Here is a 20,763-nt window from a genome sequence, read left to right as displayed (position 1 = left end):
ATATAATCCACACTGAACCTGTGATTCTGCCCTCCCCCTGCCCACCTACACGCATCTGTTCTTCACTCAGATGTCCTCATCTCGTGATACTACTCCATCCATCTTGTCAGCAAGGCCAATATCACAAAGGCATTTTTTTTTTTTTTTTGGACAGGCAGAGTGGACAGTGAGAGAGAGAGACAGAGAGAAAGGTCTTCCTTTGCCGTTGGTTCACCCTCCAATGGCCGCCACGGCCAGCACACCACGCTGATCCAAAGCCAGGGGCCAGGTGCTTATCCTGGTCTCCCATGGGGTGCAGGGCCCAAGGACTTAGACCATCCTCCACTGCACTCCCTGGCCACAGCAGAGAGCTGGCCTGGAAGAGGGGCAACCAGGACAGAATCCAGTGCCCCAACTGGGACTAGAACCCAGTGTGCCAGCGCCACAAGGCGGAGGATTAGCCTATTGAGCCGCGGAGCCGGCCACAAAGGCATCTTTGTCTCCTCCCTTTATCTCACCCCTTACAAGTGACCCCATCACCAAGCCCTAGGTTGTCTAGCCTCTAAAAGATGCCTTAGGTCTTTCTACTCCTATCTCCAGTGTCAAAAATCCAGTCAACATTGTTTCTTGCTTACACATCTCCATCAGTCCCTGTAGCATCCCTTTGATTTCCACACTATTCCCCCACACAATAGCCATCATAATTTTGAAAAGCAGGGGTCAGAGCATGTCATTTCCCTGGTTGAGATTATCTAATGGTTTATGATTCCTCATAAAGTATATTTCATCTAAATTCCTCACCACTGAATTTCAGGAATACAGCATGCTCTAGCTCTCTCCACCACTCTCTTTAAGACCAAGCCTCTGAGGCCACGTCTTTTGAATATGCCAAGCCCACAATTCCCTCCAAGACTTTAAATTCTATTCCTTCTTCAGGCACTGCTATTTCCCTATTTTCTTATCTTTCTATCCAAAGAAGCCTTCTCCAATCATCTATCTAAAATAGCTAGATCTCTAACTCCAGTTTGTTTCATTGCACATGATGTAACTTGTTGATTTTCTTGTTTAGTTGTATAACTGTTACCTGGCTGCTCTACCACAATGTATGCTCCATGAAGGCAGGAATCCCATCACTCATTAAGCATTATATCACAATGCCAACCATAGTGCGGGTACATCGTACATTTAAAAACAAATCTGTTGGGGGTGGGGGTAGCACAGCACGTTAAGCCACTGCCTGTGATGCTGGCTTTCCATGAGCATTGGTTCAAGTCCCAGCTGCTCCATTTCTGATCCAAATCCCAGCTAATGCCTCTGTGAAAGCACTGGAAGGTGGTCCAGGTGCTTGGGCCCCTGCCACCCATGTGGGAGACCCAGATTAAGTTCCTAACTCCTGGCTTTGGTTTGACTCAGCCCAGGCCATTGCAGCAATTTGGGGAGTGAAATCAGTGGATGGAAGATCTCTTTCTCTGTCTCTCCCTCTCTCACTGTAACTCTGCCTTTCAAATAAATAAATCTTTTTTAAAAATCTGTTAAGTGAAACAAAATGTTCTTTTTCATAGATAAATCTCTTTCCCCCCTTTTTCAAGAACCATATACTCACGTGTGCTAATTATGCTCCTAATTTGTTCCTGAGCCAAAGAGAAAGTGTTTACAGACGCTATTATTTAGCTTCATGCCAAATTTATATTTAAGAGGACACAGTATATTTGGTACAATGTATAACTCTGGAGGAGCCTAAGAAGAGCAACAACAGGGGGATTACTGAAACCGAGAACCGAGCGAGTACAGAAATGGGAAAGGGAGATGGGTCCAATGAGACTCACACGACGCTGCAAGATCCCTGAGGACACAAGAGATAGGAGAGGACTTAATGGATGCATCACATTCTGTGGAATTCTCAATCATGGCAACCCCTAGGTTGATGACCTGGGAGTAAGGCAGATAGGACCCCCTTCTTATGAAAGTCAGGGTACAGTGGGGAATATTAAACCAGCCCACAATGAAGATGCAATTATGAGCCTGTACTTTGGTTACAAGAGACAATGAGTGAGAACAGTCGCAATCACAGAAGACTTCTTCCAGGAAGGTGACCTGTCAGTTGAGATCTGAGAATGCATAAAAATAAGTCAGTGAGCATGTGTTGGGAGGGATGGGGCAAGGAGGGAATGTTGTTTAGGGGTGGAAAGAGGCCAGAATTCAAGGCAAAAAGGGTATATGCAAAGAGCAGACAGAGAAACAACCCGAAGAGTGGAAGTAAAGGGAGACTTGGTGGCTAAAGCAGGGTAATGGGGATTGTGGAGAGATTCCTGGTGGAGAAGAGGATACAGAGAGGAAAAGCAGAGTCCCACGGGCCACAGTAGTAAGTCTTAAGACCAAGAAAATTTTCTAAGAACAAAAAAGACAAAAGATGAATACAGTGACAAGGAAAACTTGAAACAAATCAATGGAAAGTAGAGTGGGCTCTGGATGGTCTTGAGCTTCAGGGACTGGTAGAAGTGATAGGTAATAGCTTGTGTTGGGAATGAGATAGGAAATAAACACAAAACAAGCAAGCAGAACTGATTAAAGAAGAGCCCAGGTAAAGTCACATAGTATGAAAGGAGGCAGAGGCAACTGGGTCATTTCTACTGAGTTGAGCAACAATTTCAAGGTCCAGGGTAGATCCAAGAAAATGCAAAGATGTATTCAAGGCTAGGAACTGACTAGGGATCTAGCAGAAAATTCCATGCGATGCTAAGAGTAGAGCACAAAGACCTGGAGGAGAGACAGATGGAGGTAGACTGGATAAATTCAGAGGTTGAGTGGGCAGGAGTAGAGAACTGGATGATTTGAAACAGAGAGGAAGAAGATACTGTTGGGAAACAGACTCAATTCAATTCACTCCATAAGAATCTGTTGAGTTCCTCTATGTTCCAGTGTGATCAGATTTCAGAGATGTGGAAGTGAGTGACAAAGTCTTTGCCACCACAAATGTCACAGTCTAACAAGTTGATGTCAGACAGTAGCCAACTAGGAGTGACACAAAAATAATAGACTCAAAAATATAATGTGAAAACTGTTTTTATGATATAAAATGCTTAAATGATCACTACATATACTTTATCAAATTATTTATTAGGAAACCTCAAGAATTGCTTTGGCTTGTTGGAAGATTTATTCTCTTGGAAAAACAGGTGAAAACATCAGCTAATTTATTTGCACAAGTACACAGTCATGTATACTGACTAAATGCTCCATTTGTAAGAAGTGCTATAGAGAGGGACTAGTGTTGTAAAATAGCACCCAAAGTCTCCACCTGCACCAGCATCCCATATAGGCATCAGTTGGTGTCCAGGCTGCTCCACTTCTGATCCAGCTCCCTGATAATGGCCTGGGAAAGCAGTTGAAGATGGCCCAAATGTTTGGGCCCCTGCCCCCCAGGTGGCAGACCCAGAAAATGCCCCTGGTTCCTGGCTTCTGTCTGGCTCAGCTTTGGCCATTGTGGTCATCTAGGGAATGGGGAATGAACCAGCAGATGGATGATCTCTCTCACTCTGTCTCTGTAACTCTGCCTTTCAAATAAATAATCTTTTTTTTTTAAAGAATTATTTAGTTTATTTGAAAGGCAGAGTTACATAGAGAGAGGAGAGGCAGAGAGAGAGAGGTCTTCCATCCACTGGTTCACTCCCCAGTTGGCCACAATGGCCGGAGCTGAGCTGATCTGAAGTCACGAGCTTCTTTGGGGTCTCCCATGTGAATGCAGGGGCCCAAGGATTTGGGCCATCTTCTACTGCTTTCCCAGGCCTTATCAGAGAACTGGATCAGAAGTGGAGCAGCCGGGACTCGAACAGGTGTCTATATGGGATGCTGGCACTGCAGGTGGCGGCTTTACCTGCTACGCCACAGTTTTGGCCCCAATAATCTTTTTTTTTTTTTTTAAGTGCTATATTGACTTTTTTCACTGAAATTCAGCCAGACTTCTACACCTAAGCCCTTGGTAACTGGCACTTCATCTGTGTGTAACTAAAGTGGCACTAAACTGGAGGCAGGCACTCCCTGCCATGATACTAATATCACCACGTCTTTGCCAATTTTACTACTGCAGTCACTTGCAAGCCTACTGTTAACAAATATCGAAAATATCTGTGAGCAACCAACATGCAAACACCTGTGCTAAATAAAAACTATACTATCGGTATCCACATAAATCCCAGCTTCTGAAAGCTAGAGAGGACAACACTATACTTTTTAGTAACATTTTCCACATAACTCTGGAGTATGGCTCAGAAAGCAGACTTGAGTGGAACACAAAATTGCAGCTAACCAAAATATTTAGTTTTCAATAAGAAATTAAACATTTTAAAAATAAGAAGCTAAATTTTTTAAAACATACACAGTGGAGACATACAGTATGAGGCATACAAGTAAAGGTATTTACTTTTTGGAATATGATATTGATATACACAGAGAGCCACCAGAAACAAGGGCATCAATTTTCCTTCCAATTTTTAATTGTTTAAAAAATGCCCACACTACACACAAATCAGAAAAGTTTGACTACTCTTACAATTTACTGGAATAAACACAGTAAAAATGTTTTTTTTAAATAGTTTTGCACAAAAAACATTTAAAGGTTGGCAGCATGGACCTGGCTTCCTTCAATATGCCAGTAGCAAAAGAATGTCAACTGGGGTTGCTTGGAATCCAAAAGCGAGTTGCTCCTACTTTAGGCTAGTTGTATGGCCCAGAATTAAAACAGCTAAGCCATAGGAATGAGCCACGTTGTTGAGAATGCCCTATTTATTTGTGGATACTCTCATCATGTATATGCATTAAAATTTAATAAAAACAATTCAATATGAAATAAATCGCAATGATCGTTCTCACATAAGTAACTGATGGATGACTTACTTATATGCAATTAAAATTCCTTATTCAGACAGCCTAAAATCTAAAGCAAAATGTTGTAAAAATACAGCCTTGATAATATTCATGAAGTTATACCGAAAGTGGAAAGTTATTCATGTTGTAGAAGATCGAATTCCGCAGAAAGATAACAAATAGTGGGAGCAGAAGTCAGAGGGAGGGAACATGGCTATACATTTACTGTACATGTGAGGTAAACCATAAAACCCTAACAGTATAGACAGGTAACACTGAGGTAGAAGAAGTTGGGGGCGGGGGAAGAGTTGAGAGGAAGAAAACGGGAAAAAAGTGTTACATGTTTGTGGTGAATTTGTAGAATCCTTTCATAATTTTGTTTTCATAGCCAGCAATTGCTAGAATAAATAGCAACCTTTCATTCTCATATGTTAAGACAAAACAGTTCCAAATGTCAGATTGTGTGAGAAAAGTTATTTCTGATATGACACACAGCCTCAAAGATAAATACCTTCCTGAGGGATGCTCCAGGGTTACCAAGACACTCTTTCTTTTGGCCACGCTATGCAATTGTTACGGACACTGAAAATTACACACACTTATGGTATCCATTGTAATATTTCCTATGAGAGGAGTCCAAAGAAGAGACAGCTCATGCTTATAGCTGGGTACTGTTCACATTTGTCCATATGATATGATTAAAGAAATAGGAATAGTGATTTCTTTCAAAAGTAATTTCGTTTATCCCCCTGCTTCCAGACAGGGTTTTTCCCCAAATTATCTTTAGACTCTTGAGTATCCACATTAGTATAAACATCTGCAGGGAAGGAAATTCCTCAAACTCCCCTGGTATTCTATTCCTGTATTAACAACCCCACTTCCAAGAAGTTGGTCTTCGGTCATCACATTGTAATTAATTACTAGCCAACATGTCTATCAACAAGTATTTGCTAAGTACACACAGGGAGAATGTTATTCTATTAGGTCTTTGATGGTAGACTTTCCCCTGCAGTTGCTCCTAATTGCTTCTCCTGTCAAATCCAACTCTAATCCTAGATTCAAATATTCTTCCACTAACCTCCCATTCATCTCATTATGCACTCCCTATTAAAATGGATAAGAATGTTTATCCTATTAAAAACTGAATGCTTCCCTTATTTAGACAATATAATTTGATTTTCAAGGCAATTTTGAAACAACTTGTTACTTCAAAACAAGGAGGTGTTAGCAACTTTTCAACCAAGAAAACTGTGACTACAGAAGACAAAGGAGCTGCACAATTGCTAAATGGCTCAGCTTGTCCACCCCTCATTGGCTGTTGTGAACCACTGTGGACTTACCTTATTCACATCTTCTTGCTCTTTCAAAGTTAACATATACTTCATTTCCCTAAAGTTTTACATGGGTAGATGTCACAAAACCTTTCTCTTCTTTAAAATCTCTAAAAATCCCAATATACACTTAACGTTATTACTTTTGCTCTTTTGAAACAGCAACTCTGTTCAGTCTACCTATAATCTAGATTATTCCTTCTGTCTCCCCGAAGTTTCCCATTTAACAAAAACTTTGAATTTCGTCATCTTCCCATACTTACTGACCTTCAAACATCGCTAAAGAATTTTTCAAGGGAAAAAAAAGAAAGGAAATAGAGCCTTATAATAGCCTATGTTTTCTATCCTCTGCCTTCCTATTTTGTTTCTTCCATTCACAGAAGAGATTTTTCTTGACTTTCTTTGTTCTTGATAGTACTAACACCACCTCTTCTGTTTATTCCTTAAAACTAACTGCTCCCTACAGTGTCCTTGTCCCCAACCATAGCTCTACAGCCAGGTCTCAAATCCAATGCTTCTCTCATTTAACTTCACATCCTCAAAGGTTTGATCCAATTTCGAGGTACCAATAATGACCTCTGATCTGAGGATATAAAAAATCTATGTTTCCAGCATCAATAGCCCCCTTAAGCTAAAATCCGTCAGATCCAGATGCTAATTTGTATCTCTTGCTGAGTAGTTCAGTAGCAGTAAAGGGTCTTAAGGGTGAAAGTGTAGGAGATAAGGCTAGAAGGATAATATGGAATTATTCAGTAATTATTTAGTTTAGGACTTTTAATATGATAAATAACAGGGTACTATAAATCTTTTTTAAGCAAGGAATTAACATAACCAGATCCACAATATTTTCAAAGAGTCTCATCCTCTCAGGAAAGTATAAATCCATCAAGATATACACATTCAGCTAGTAGAATATTTGCTGTGCATCATACCAACTGTATGTTCGGCCAAAGGGGACTAGCTAAGAGTGTAACTATTAAAATAACATCATTTAATAATAACATAGTGAAATTTATAAACGTGTTATAAAGCAGAAGGTGCAATGATACAATTTCTATAAAAGCACACATATGCAAAGAAAAAATAGGGAAAGGACACAGATACATGTACACATATACATAGGCATGTGTGTCTCTACAATACACAGAAATTTATAGCTGAGTTTATATCAGAGTAGGAGTACTGGTGATTTAAAATTTTCTTCTGTTCATCTGGATTTTCTAAGTATGTACAAATAACATGTTTTATTTTCATAATAAAATATGAATTCTTAACTTTGAGATGTAACTTACTTATAAACCTTTCAAAATATGCATTCAATGGTTTTGAGTATATTCAAGGAGCTGTGCCACCATCACCACAGCCTAATTTCAGAAGAGAAACTTTCACTCTCCACTCCTCCACCCTTAGCCCTCGGCAACCACTGATAAGTTTTCTGTCTCTACAAATTTGCCTATCCTGGACATTTTATATGGTGAATGGAATTATATAATATGTGGTCTTTTGTGACTGGTTTCCTTCATTTAGCAGGTTTCCAAGGCCCAGCCATGTAGTAGCATGTATCAGTTCTTATTACTAAAGAATATTCCTTGTGTGGATATATCAATTTATTCACTCATCCGTTTATGGGTATTTGGATTATTTCTACTTTTTAGCTATAACAGTACAATGAACACTCATAAGGTTTTTAGTAGTATCACTAAAAATCAAAGAGGACTCTTGATAAAGAGGTTATTATTAGGCTGTTTCAGCAAAGCAGTGTGGACAGATACGAGATGTTTTTGGGTAGGTACAACTGTCATGTCTTGGTGAATGATTGAATACAGTGTAAGAGAAACAGAGTCAGAATTGTTACTGCTCTGACCCGAGCATCAGGTAATGTCATCCACTCGAATGTGACACACAGGAGGGGGTGAATTCTCTCAGAAGAGGTCTGCAGAGTACTGGTGGAACCTGGAGAAGAAGCCAATGGGCAGGTACACACCTAGAAGTACATGCAATTCCATGGCAGGTGGATGATACTGTCCTAGGGAACAGGGAGATGGGGCACCAAGAGTCAAGAGACAGACTAGTAAGACAAGGAGAGACAGCAACAGTGTCCATTATTAAAAAGAAGCATGTGAATGAGAATGTTCTAAGAAACAATGGTCTCATTGTAAAATGCTGCAAAGTGTTCATCAGATTCAGCGATCACGAAGTCACTGTGACAGGGTTTCACATTACTCAGGGATCAGTAACTGGCATGACTCAGCCCACGCTCAGTGAAGGGAAGTGGAGATGGGAAGGAGGAAGAAGTCATAACCCAGCTGCACATATTTCTGCAGAGGATTTTAGTTTATCAAAACTGAAATACAAACAAGACCCATAAACGCATGGTCATTGCCCTTTAATAACTTACTTCCTTTTGAGAAAAAAATAATTATCCTGATATTTGAACTTGGCTCCTGTTTCCTTACCACCATTTCCAATATAATTATATAGTTGTCCTTGTGTTAGTATTTTCTTTTTTGATGTATTAATTTGCAGGGTTTTTTTTTTTTTTTTTAGCATTTTGCAATATCCACTTCATATGTGGACATTGTATACATATACACACCATTTTCTCCTGTTGGTATTTTCTATCCTAGTGCCTCCTTACAAGAGGTTTATACATTATTTACAGGAGATGTACCCAGAAAATGAATCAACACAGAAGACCTGGACACCACTGGTAACTCAACCACCCAGGGATAATCACTGCTAACACATGCACTGGTCTATACTTCCCTGGAGCAAATTTTAAGAAATATATAATTGAAAGTCAGGTTTTTGTTGTTTTCTGCCTTTGTTGACTTACTTAGACTAACTCCCCTATCTTTGTTTCTTTCTATGTTTTTGTGACTTCATTTTTTCACATTTAAATCATTTATCCACGGGGCCTGGCGCTGTGGCGTGATGGGTAAAGCCACCGCCTGCAGTGCTGGTATCCCATGTGGGTGCCAGTTCAAGTCCCGGCTGCTCCACTTCTGACTCAGCTCTCTGCTGTGGCCTGGGAAAGCAGTAGAAGATGGCCCAGCTCTTTGGGCCCCTGCATCAGCGTGGGAGACCTGGAAGAAGCTTCTGGCTTTGGATTGGCACAGCTCCAACTGTTGTAGCCATCTGGGGAATGAACCAGTGGATGGAAGACCTCTTTCTCTCTGCCTCTGCCTCTCTGTAACTGTGTCGTTCATATAAAACAAATATTTCAAAAAATAAATCACTTATTCACTGAAAATGTACTGTGGCATACGGTATAAGTTAGGAAATCTATTTCTTTGTCTCCAAACTGTTGGCCAGTTCCCAACACCATCTCTGAACTAATTCATCTTGTACTCTCTCCATAGCTTTGGAATGCCACATTAGCACACGTGGTCAGTTAGGGCTAGCACATTCCAAATTCTTACATATATAATTGGGGGGCGAGGGGTAAGTCCTCTACTTAAGGAAGTTAGAAAAACAAAAGCATACTGCAAAGATACTCACTCAAAGATGAACTGACTACTTATAAAAGTAGTCTCTACTTAAAGATCCTTCTGCATTTAACAGATCAGCCCCTGCCTGCTACCAGTATTTGATTGGTTAATTTCTATAACTGATGGAAATTACTGTAAATTCACCATAAATCGGCTATAGAGGGAAATACAAGTCTTGTAAATTCATCCAAGATTTAATGGAGTTGAAGTGTTGTCGGAGAATCACTCCTGTCATATGCAGGGCCAATGACCAGTGAAAATTTGGCAGATAGTCAACAATGAAGGGAAGAAAACTGACAAGAATGATGACATGATAGATATTTCTGAAGAAGACAATTTGCATATCAAAGGATTAAAAGAAACAGATGATACCTTGGAATATTCTTTCCTAAAAAGGATTCTCTTCGTAAAGGTGCTTATAGGGTCAGATCTGAGTGTGTACAATCTTGCCAAAAGTGAAACAAAGATCTCAGTCAATGCTCCAAGAATTAGCATATTATTGTAGAAATAAACAGATTTTCATAATTATAAGACAAACATTAATTTTAATTTTACATGCTCTCCAAAAGTCTTTTGCTTTCCCAATATCTACAATGAAATGTTGGTCTCAGATCAGGTTGCCTTTTTCTGATTCCTCAGACCTTCCATAGTTTAATCAATTCTGAACTTTCTCAGTTGGTACAAGCTCCTTTTCTGTAATCATACCAGGGTCATTCACTGTTACTTCATAACAAACATTCTGAAAAAGAAAACTTTTAAAAGAGTATAAAATGTTTCCTTCTAAGCTTACATGTTTACTCTACTAATTCAATGCTAGAATCCTTGTCAAGTTCACCCAGGTACCTTTGGGAGTTTACATTAGTATTTATTCTTATTACTACGAAAAGCTTAGATTTAGTGGGAATTGGTTATGTGTCAGGCACTCGCTCAAGCATTTTCCATGTACTACTATATTTCATTTGGCAACAACCCTAGAGTAAAAATATCATTCTTATTCCTACTTATAGCTGAGAAAATTAGAATGTAGACAGGCAAAGAAACTTGCTGCTTATCACATAACTGGTAAAGCATTAAACTAGCTCTGGAACCTTTGAATGCTTTTGACCTCAAAGTCCATTTCACAATGGTATTTTCCTGTTTTGGAAGGCACCCTTCTCCCTTTTTTTAAATGTACAAAGTATCACATTCTGTGTAGGGAAAACAGATTCAGATGCCAAGAAGTACTTTTTCCTGAGGTCTACCCCATATTAAATTCACCTAAATTTCCCAAGGAAAGACTTCAAACTTAGAAAATCAAAGTGTAGAACCAACAGTGAAATTATACTGACCATATGAAAGTAAACACCAAATGTCTTATCAAGCATCTTAGATCTTGGAGAATTAAATTTAAATTCTGTTGAAATGTGTCATTTGGAAGTAGCCTCAACATAACATCAAACCCTTATGGGAAAATGGTCACTAACTCAGATTTAAAATACTAAAAAGTGGGAATTTTAAATTTTAAAACTCCCAAAAAGATAGGCTAGATACCTTATTCAAAAGTATACTCTGTATTGAGATTTATACTCTGTTTTCCTATCTATTTAATATATTAAAGATATAAAAAATTCTTATACCTGGGTGGTCCACATTACATCTCAAAATAATAATTTTTCTGATTCATGTTCATGAAGACACTCATGTTTATCATCTTTTTGCTTCCTTTTTTTCCTCCTCTCTTTCTTGGCTTGTTTCTGGCCCAGAAACCTGGCAATGCCAAAGCAAATACAGCTGAAACTATGTCCCATTATGACTTCTGAGGCACGTGATCTCATGAAGAGAACATTTCACTGCAGCTCTTGGTCAGCCTGCACCATCTTTAAGCCCTTTCTCCTCACCCAGCTTGCTCTGCCTGCCTTGCTGGGCGCTCACACAATTTGTTGGCCAAGCTTGCACAGCACATGCTATCCCTTACCTATACTGCTTCTTGGTGAGCACAACACCACTTAGATGAAGATGCTTAACCAAAATAAATAAGACATGATCATGAGGTTATTAATGATTCATATTCCCGGGCTGGCGCCATTGTACACAAGGTTAATCCTCCGCCTGCGGCACCGGCATCCCATATGGGCACTGGTTCTAGTCCGAGCTGCTCCTCTTCCAGTCCAGCTCTCTGCTGTGGCCTGGAAAGGCAGTGGAGGATGGCCCAAGTACTTGGGCCCCTGCATCCACATGGGAGACCAGGTAAAAGCTCCTGGCTCCTGGCTTTGGACTGGCACAGCTCCAGCCGTTGCAGCCATTTGGGGACTGAACCAACGGAAAAAAGACCTTTCTCTTATCTGTCTCTGTCTGTAACTTTGTCAAATAAATAAATAAAATCTAAAAAAAAAAAAACAACTTTAAAAAATTATTCATATTCTAATATCCATGAGGCTAAAATGATTAGCCTCCAAAATCATGGGTTAAATGATAGGACTACCCATGTCCTCACATATATTTAGTTGTGCATATGTGCTTGAAAGATTCAAATCTAGGCTGTAATTAGGGCTGCTAAAAGACTGTCCTTGACATATTGTCCTAGACATGGAGGCCATAAAAGGAAGCCTTCAGCAAACTAAGGCAAATACTTAGCCCCAAATACCTACAAGTACAAAACAGGTAAATACAAGTATGAGAAGGTGACAGACCACTGTGTCATTCACATTCAGATTTTTTAACAGTGCCCTGGTGTTTTTAATGCTGTCCCAGTGGCCCTCTATGACTCTTGCTCTAAGGGTACAATGCACACAGCTAAGACTGGAAAAAGAGACCTTTCCATATAGGTAGATTTCTTACAAACTGTATTTCTCAGCAGAAAAGATACAGATATCAAAGCTGCAAATAAGAGAAATAGATTGATGGTTCTGCAATAAAAAAAAAAAAATGTTCCCAGAAAAGGTTAAGCAAAATCTGACAGCAGATAAGCAGAAGAAATGCAGAGAAAAATCCACCAGGCAATTCCTGGTGGAAAAGACTTCCAGAGCCTGGATGCCAGGGAGGATGCCATCATCGTGGCCTTCGCTGGAGCAGCGAAAGGGCATCTCCAAGGTGCTGGGCTCATAAGGTCACAAGGCTAGAAAGGACCAAGGGCTTTCTGTTCGGAGATGTTTATCCATCTGCAATTTAATAGGGAACATGGTAAAACTACACACACTCCAGCCTTTTAATCCTACCCACTTGTCACTTTCCCTCCTTAGGCCTTCCTTACCTCAGCTGTTAAGTGAGGGAGCTGAACCAGCTAATTTCTAGGTTCCCATCGAGAGCATAAAACTAGATCAGGGCTGAAAAATGCCTGCACACTTATGTGTTTAGCGAGACCCTCCTTCCTCCTTTCTGCTGTGCTGTTTTACCTTCAAACATTCAGATACAACTATTTAAGGTCAACTAACATTCTAAGTTGCATGATTTAAGGGGCTGAAGCAGAAATAAAAGTATTTATTATCTCTGGGATATCATGTCACTTATAGAAATAAAAATTAAGCACAAAACAAGTTTAAAATAAACCTTTAATATATTCTTCATGGCAAAGGAATGAGACTACTATGTGGAACTATTTGTTCTCCTCCTCCCCCGCTGCTGGACCCATTTAAGTGACAAGAGGCCAGATCAAGAATAGCTTACCCAGGAGGAGGATCTGGCCAGAAACGACTGTGCACCACTGTGGTCTGTGTGGTCTAGAGGGATGCACCGTGGGCTAGGAGACTTGGATTCTAGACTGAATCCTTCCAGTAACTATGTAACTTTGGGCAAGAGATTTTGTTTTCCCTGCCCCTGTTTTCTATTTGTAATACAGTAATAATTCTACATGTCTTTTCTACCTCAAAAATGTGCTAAGTCCAGGGATAAAGTGCATGAAACATTGTGAGCTCTGGGTTACAGGCAATAATTGAGCATGTTAGTGTCAAAGAACATGGATTGAATAATTTGTTAAGGCCTCATTGTTGTGATTAGATTGAGTGTCACGCAATCACAGAGCCCCACAGGGGGTCACCAGCAAGCAAAGAAAAAAGGCATACCAACAGCCTCCGTCTCTCCAGTGTTGGGCGTGAGAGGCATAAGCCTGGTTTACTATCTCCTGGCTGTAAATACATTTTCATCTTTCTGCCTTTCTTCATTCTTCCTTCTTCTGCTCCTGCTTTCTAAACATTCAAAAACTCAGCACTGAGGACCGAAATGTTCCATATCCTAGATATAGACATAACCCTCAAGTTGCTTACAAATCTAGTTATTGGAATGAACATGACTAAAGTTCCATGGTCGACAAGTGTGACTGAAGGACCACGTGTTCTCTCCAGGTGTCAGATTGGTGCTCACAGCACTGCCACTCGTCTCCTAATGGCTGTTCCCAAGGAGGTTCAGACAGTGTCTGGACAGGTTGCTCAGGGCTGCAGAGGCCTGGACTGACAGGAAACCAGTAATCAGGACAGCTGACCCAATCCCCTTCAAATGTCCTCTTTCATATACTTGCCATTTTCCCTCAAGCCCCCTTTACTTTTCTGTGGACAGGCATGGAAGGTGAGTCATACAAGGTTACTGCAAAAAGTTCATGGGAAATGGAATTAAAGGGTAAGTTTATTATAGTGCCCAAGATTTTTGAAATCCATGCATAGTTTTTTTTCATAATACACATTTTCCATGAATATCGGAAACCCAAAACAGATTTCTCAATTTTTTGCCCCAAAGTAAACTCATCTCGGAATTCCATTTTCCATGAACATTTTGAACTCCCATCACAGATTGAATTCAGATGAATAGTAAATATTTTTCATTTGTCATCTCATTAAGCCATAACACTTATTTCTTAGGAAAATAATCCTGTTTCAGTGGACAAGGCCAGATGAGAGGAAGCCCAAGGAGCAGGTAGGGGCATATTACAAGGGCAAGATGAAGACAGCACCCACTAAGACAAACAGCATCAGAACTTCTCTGCAGCAAGGCCTTTCTATTCTGAACAGCCAAATAAGAAACAGTCTTTGGGGAGTACATGCTGGGTTCAATCTGTGTGTAGTTAAGATAAAAATATTTCGAATCAGAGAATATAAAATCCCATGATCTCAAACCACCTGTTTTCTCACCCCTGCATTTAGAGCCTCAATTATACGTACAGCCATAACAATGGTAGCAATAACAGTAGGAGTTTCTAAGTGTGACTCTATTCTAAGCATCGAGCTAGCTGCCTTACAAACACGTAAGTCCCCAGAAACAAGGCAAGCATTCCTAAAAGCACCTTCTAGAGAGAGAAAGGGAGACTGGAAAGGTAAGTAACACATCGAGAGTCGATAAGGAAGACGGGATAGAGGCAGGCCCCAAACATGGGCCTGTCTGCTTCCAGAGTCTGCTTATTAATGATGCTACACTGCCTCCACGTTTATGGTTTTAGGATTTTGCTTGCATTCCTTTTTGCTTCTAGGAATGCTGATTGTGGGTGAAAAGAGGGCAACAGCCAAAGCGTCCATATGGAGGTGAGGGGGAATGAACAAAAGGAGAATAAGGAGGAAGAAGAGAAAAATGATATCACATCTCATACCATGCCCCTTGCTTGAGGAGGACATGGATGCCACAGCTGCCAGATGTCACCAACCCATTCATGTTATCCTGCTGCCTTTTGCCATAGACAGGAGAAGGGAAATGAGAGTTGGGCACTGCTGCTTTCAAGGAACCCGAGTACGGTACATCTGATTGCTCAGCCCTGCTCACCGCAGGAAGAGCAGACCTGATGCCCATGCCCCTCGATGCCTGCCAGGCAGGGCTAACCGGGATCTCACTCCACCTTGGCCACAGGTGCATCACCTCTGAAGCCTGCTCATATCTCTTGATCCATGATCTTTCCCTCTGTGGCACATGCATTATTCCAATGATCACGATACAAGCAGACAGCCAAGGGACTCATCTCATCTGGATCCCATTAGCTGCTTGTATTATGCTATTTACATTTATGAAATATAGTGTCACGAGATCACATTTAGTAAAACTTTGCCTTAAAATACTTTTATTCGCTAATCCACTTTTTATTGGTTAGAAGCAAAACAAAATGGATCATATATTTAAAAGGAAAGAAAAAAACATACCATTTCAGAACTGTTTAGCAAGCAAATACCCTGAGAATATTTATCCAAGTGGTTATCCTGGGATATCTGAGGGGACACGTGAAAGCAATTTTCTTGGCTATCATCACTTTAATATGAAATTGAGACCCCAAATACAACCACAGACACATTCCTGTAACCTGGGGGCAGCACAGCTGTGCGTGGGGAGCGTGGCCGGAGCCCTTACCTGGCATGACCATGGGCTGCGGGGCCGCCGCGTCAGTACTTAAGCAGAGACGGCCACCTTTGGCCAACCTGTCGCAGAGCAAGGTGATGTGCTTCTTCAGTCGGCTGGTGTCTTTGGGCGCGTCCAGCTGGCTGCTGAGGTTCAAAGCCTGCTCCTTTGAGCTCTTTGACAAGCAGGTCTTCAGCAGGTGGGAAATGGCAGCATCCGCCGTTTCTTCCCAGCCCTGGATGCAAAAGCCAACTCTGAATTTGTGCAAAGATGACAAAGGACCATGTAGACACTTAATGTCAACCTGATTATCCCAAGTTACTCAGTGTTCACCTGTTGGGAGTTGTGAAGTACTTGGTGTCTGGAATGTTCCAGACCAGCCTGGCTTTGAATTCAAGCTGTTTGACCTAGAATGAATTAACTCCTCTCAGCTTCATCCTCATTTACAAACTAAGGATGCTAATGAGGTTGTCCCTCACGGGGGACAGGGTGATTCAATGAGAGGACATACAAGAAGCAGCTCTCGATTTGCCAAACTCAAAGTCATCACCAACAATAAGGAAAATCTCAGCTGCAGGTGCATCTATCGACCCAGTGGTGAAACCGCTGGGATTGTGGTTTGGCCGCACCATTCTGCTGAGGGACAGCTGGCCAGATGGGGAGCACCTCTGAGACACTGTGCGGCAAACTTAAATGGAGAGAAACCCCAGGTGTCTCTCTCAGCTACTGGTCCCACAGCCTCAGGGGTACAGGCAGAGACCACAGGAGCTTGTTTGAAGAGGGATTTGGGGAGACACAACACCCTAGGAGGTCTGACTTCAGAGGACAGAGGTCACACGAGGCAAGGAGGCCGACCATTTGTCCTGATTTTGCTGGGAACAGCATGGCTGTGCTGCAGGAAAGACCTGGAGAAGTACAGTGTGACCCAAGCACTGCGAGGGCTGCAGTCCTAGGAGCATCGGTGCCGGGCAGGGACCTCAGCACCGCCCCGGGGGCACTGTCACCAGCAGGACTGAAATGGGGAGGCACCACCCTCAGGTGGGTTCAGACAACACTAGCAACAAGGAGTAAGGGAGCACAAAGGAGGGGTCAGGTGATGAATTCCCACTAGGCATCCTCCAGGAGCCCCAGGAATAGCTGGGTAAGACCTTTGCGGGGGTCCAGAGGCCTTGAGCAGCAGCCTGAGTGAAGACTGGGTGTCCTTGTCAATGTCGCTGCATTTGGACTCAGGCTGGTAAGCCCTATGGCACTACAGACATGGCAATAAAAGAGTTTACAAGGAGATTAATGGAGTTTATTCTCATTATCAAATTGCAAGAAGACTCTAAGACCCTGAAACCTGAAAGTCAGGGAGAAGGTGCTCCTGGGAACCATTACTGTTGGGACCAGTCCATCAGCCTTATTATGTGAGCCACTTTTCAAATACGTAACACAATAAGGTTCTTCCCAAGCTTCAACTCCTAAGTGCAAGCGTTCAGTTTGGCACATAAGGCGCTTTCTGCTCCAGGTCCTGCTCCATTGTTTTCTCGTCCCACTCCCTGCACTCACACTCTCTCCCTCACTGGCTCAACTCTCAGGCTGTATGGTCCTACCTCTACACTTGTATCACCACTCACAACTCAGCTCAGACACTGCCATCCAAGGAAAGCATCTCAGACCCACTTTGGGGGCTCGGAGACCACTTGCACCAGTTCAGGCCCAGCACTCTTCATCCTGTGCCATGGTTGTTGCGTGCCTGGTTTCCCACTAGTGTGCCTAGTTCTCCCCACCCCTGCGTTGTGCTAGGTAGTCAAGGACTGTGCTTGCAGGACAGAGATAGTGAGATACAGAGAGCCAAGATCCTAGAGCTGAGAGGACTTGGGAGACTTCCGACTTCAGTCTTGTAGGATTTTCCCAGGATTCTTTATATGACAACAATTATTTGCCTAGGCCTGATTGTCTTTAAGATCCAAAGTTGCTCATTTTGAGGCAGTCTTGCAGACAAATATTGCTACAGTGTGCCTAAATCTGCCCCGCTGGCCCTTCCTCTATCCTCTAGAGCCTGCAGAATAAATCTAAGCCTTCTTCTACATGACAGCCCTTTCTATCTGTGAAGACAGAGATTCTGTACCCTCCCCTCCAGAATAAACATCTCCGTTCCTCCGGCTCTTCCTTACATAAACATGGTTTCAAGTTTTCGCTCCATCCTGACCACTCTTCTTTGAATAAGCTCCAATTTTACACACTTAAAAATTTATACAGCTATGCAGAGAACTCTAAACTGACCCCAAGACACCAGGCCAGGGCTTGGGAGCGCAGGGTAGCTCCCAGCTGTCCCTTCCGTCTCCTGGGAATGCCACCTGCCAGCCCGGCCTCCGTAGCCACCGCTCTTGCAGCTGCGTCACACTCTTCACAAGGAGCACAGATGCCCAGCCCAGGCCTCTTCCACATGTGCCCTCTCTTCCCCTGCAGGGTTTATGCAGTTGGGTTTTTAGAACAAAATGCACATGCTCATGCGTCCACTAGAGAACTTCCCACTGATCGGCATGATAGTTAATCAGGACTTTGTATTCTGCTGGCCCATTACAGATGCCACTAGAAAAGTCAAGAAATAAATTACTTTAAAATGATCTCGAAAATCCTTTCAAGAGACCTCAAACACTGTCAAAGCAGCTTCCCACCCCAAACCACTAAAGAATAATAAACCACTGGTAACCACAAAAATATTTCTCTACTACTAACAAAATCTAAACTGGAAAAATGTCTAAAATTGACTGTGTTTCAAGAATGATAAAAGATAAGGCAAAGTAAGGATCCAAATGTCACTGGAGAGGCATATGTTAAGTCACTTTTGGAGGCATTGACAAAGGCCTCTGCAGTATAAGAATGAAAGATTCTTGGAATATAATTTGGCATATATATGCTGTGTGGTCATTTTAGCATTAAAATAATTCCTATTCTCTTATAACCTATTCATCTAAGCAAACTACTATATCCATAAATATATTATAGTAACATATTAGATAATTTAACTAGATTGGGCATTTAGTTCATATAGTAGTACAAGAAAATGTCTTTTTCCTACTGCCAACTGGCAGATCAAGTTAAAAACCATGCTATGTTTACGTATTTGATATGTATATTTCTTTAATTTATTGAGACATGAAACCAATGCTTCAGAAAGATTGCTACTAAAATGCAGAGTTATTATTTGGAGGGCCTGAAATGCTACCTAAGCTCACGTGTGCTAACACAAAGGAATGGTTATGAGACACATGAAGGGCCTTTGAGCCAAGTTTCTGCTTGTTCTGCTACCCACCCTGCTAGTCTGCCCTGGCCCCTATGCCTCTATGTAAGTACTAAGCAAGTAGCTTATCAGAAACAGAAGAAAGTTTATCCAAGTTTGCAAACTAATCCTCTAGGCCACCCACCAAAGTAGCCAAAGAAGAATAAATTAACAGAGTAATCCCTGCAACATGTGAAATAGGACAGCTAGGTTGAACATGGCTGTTGATAAGCCCCTGGGTTTTTATTTAACCTCATTCCCCTCACTGCCCCTTCACTGTGTAACCTTAGATAACTCAATCTCTCCGAGATCTCCATCACACAGGAATAACACCATTCACTAGGCCAACCTTAAATGGGTAGGAAGGCACTCCAAAACATTAAGTGGAAGATATTACAGGATATGCAAAAATATTCAATCCCACTTTTTAAAATCAGAAAACAGAAATATACCATTAAAATCCAATGTGCAAAGTAACATTCCTAAAACTTTTCTTCAAACAAATTACAAATTCCTGCAAACTTATCTTTCTAATAGAAACACTACCACATCCTTAACTATAGTGGTAGAGGGAAAAACCACACACTGCCACAGTAGCACTTACTACCAAAGATGCACACAGCCAACTGTAAGGAAGAGATAAAAGATTAAAAAGATCTAAGGAAATAAATGGAGCTTATGCAGACACAGTCCAGGCTGCAGGTGAGGAAAGAAGATTCTTGGAAGTACCAAGTCTGACACTACACATTTGAAAGCAAAACAACCTCACCCATATTCACTTATCAAATTGTATTAAAGGGGAAAACATTTCCTCTTGAAAAGAGCTAAAGGATTCACAATGAAAAGTCTTTGGTGTTTATGACTGATTCACAGAGATTACTTTATATTGTGTTCTATCAGATTATACTTTGCCAAGATAAGCTATAAATTACATATTTTGGAAGGTGTACGAACTTTCCAAGATTTATCTAGGGTCAGCTTATTTCCAAAGAATAGACTGGGTTCAAGAAATCTCCCTTTCAATCAAAGAGGGCCCAAAACATTGAGCTCTTCAGCTTTGAGGAGTAAAACAGCTTTTTGAGCCTAAAATATAGAACAAAATAAAATGAAACCAAGTCGTATAATCTTTATGACCTCTTACTGAGTTTAAAATCATATTCAATGCCTTTAATGAAAGAAAGCATTGAAAAATAAGCTTGGCCGGCGCCACAGCTCAATAGGCTAATCCTCCGCCTGCAGCGCCAGCACACCGGGTTCTAGTCCCGGTTGGGGCGCCGGATTCTGTCCCGGTTGCCCCTCTTCCAGGCCAGCTCTCTGCTGTGGCCCGGGAGTGCAGTGGAGGGTGGCCCAAGTGCTTGGGCCCTGCACCCACATCGGAGATGAGGAGAAGCACCTGGCTCCTGGCTTCGGATCAGCGCTGTGCGCCGGCCGTAGTGGCCATTGGAGGGTGAACCAATGGTAAAGGAAGAGCTTTCTCTCTCTAACTCTGCCTGTCAAAAGAAAAAAGAAAAAGAAAAAGAAGCTTAACTTTGTCAATTTATCAATAAAAAAA

At 41.5% G+C, this 20,763-nt stretch overlaps 1 protein-coding gene across 19 annotated transcripts in view; it reads right to left on the bottom strand.

Annotated features, from left to right (window-relative positions):
* BBS9 (Bardet-Biedl syndrome 9) overlaps positions 1-20,763 on the bottom strand; it is a 438,558-nt gene that overhangs the window by 42,940 nt on the left and 374,855 nt on the right. For 8 of the 19 annotated variants that reach the window (XM_008261624.5, XM_008261625.5, XM_002713746.6 and 5 more), the window contains one exon: positions 15,959-16,181. The exons of 2 other annotated variants lie outside the window; for them this stretch is intronic. In XM_008261624.5, the coding sequence (XP_008259846.2) occupies positions 15,959-16,181 (223 nt within the window). Of the gene's footprint in view, positions 1-13,173; positions 14,086-15,958; positions 16,182-20,763 lie in introns of those variants that run through there. 9 more of the 19 variants (XM_089315492.1, XM_089315494.1, XM_089315493.1 and 6 more) reach the window with 3 other exon arrangements.

The sequence above is a fragment of the Oryctolagus cuniculus genome, chromosome 16 (genome assembly GCF_051225735.1).
Source record: "Oryctolagus cuniculus isolate XC-2025 breed Fujian yellow rabbit chromosome 16, ASM5122573v1, whole genome shotgun sequence".
Taxonomy (NCBI): domain Eukaryota; kingdom Metazoa; phylum Chordata; class Mammalia; order Lagomorpha; family Leporidae; genus Oryctolagus; species Oryctolagus cuniculus.
This window is presented reverse-complemented; position numbering and strand designations above follow the sequence as displayed.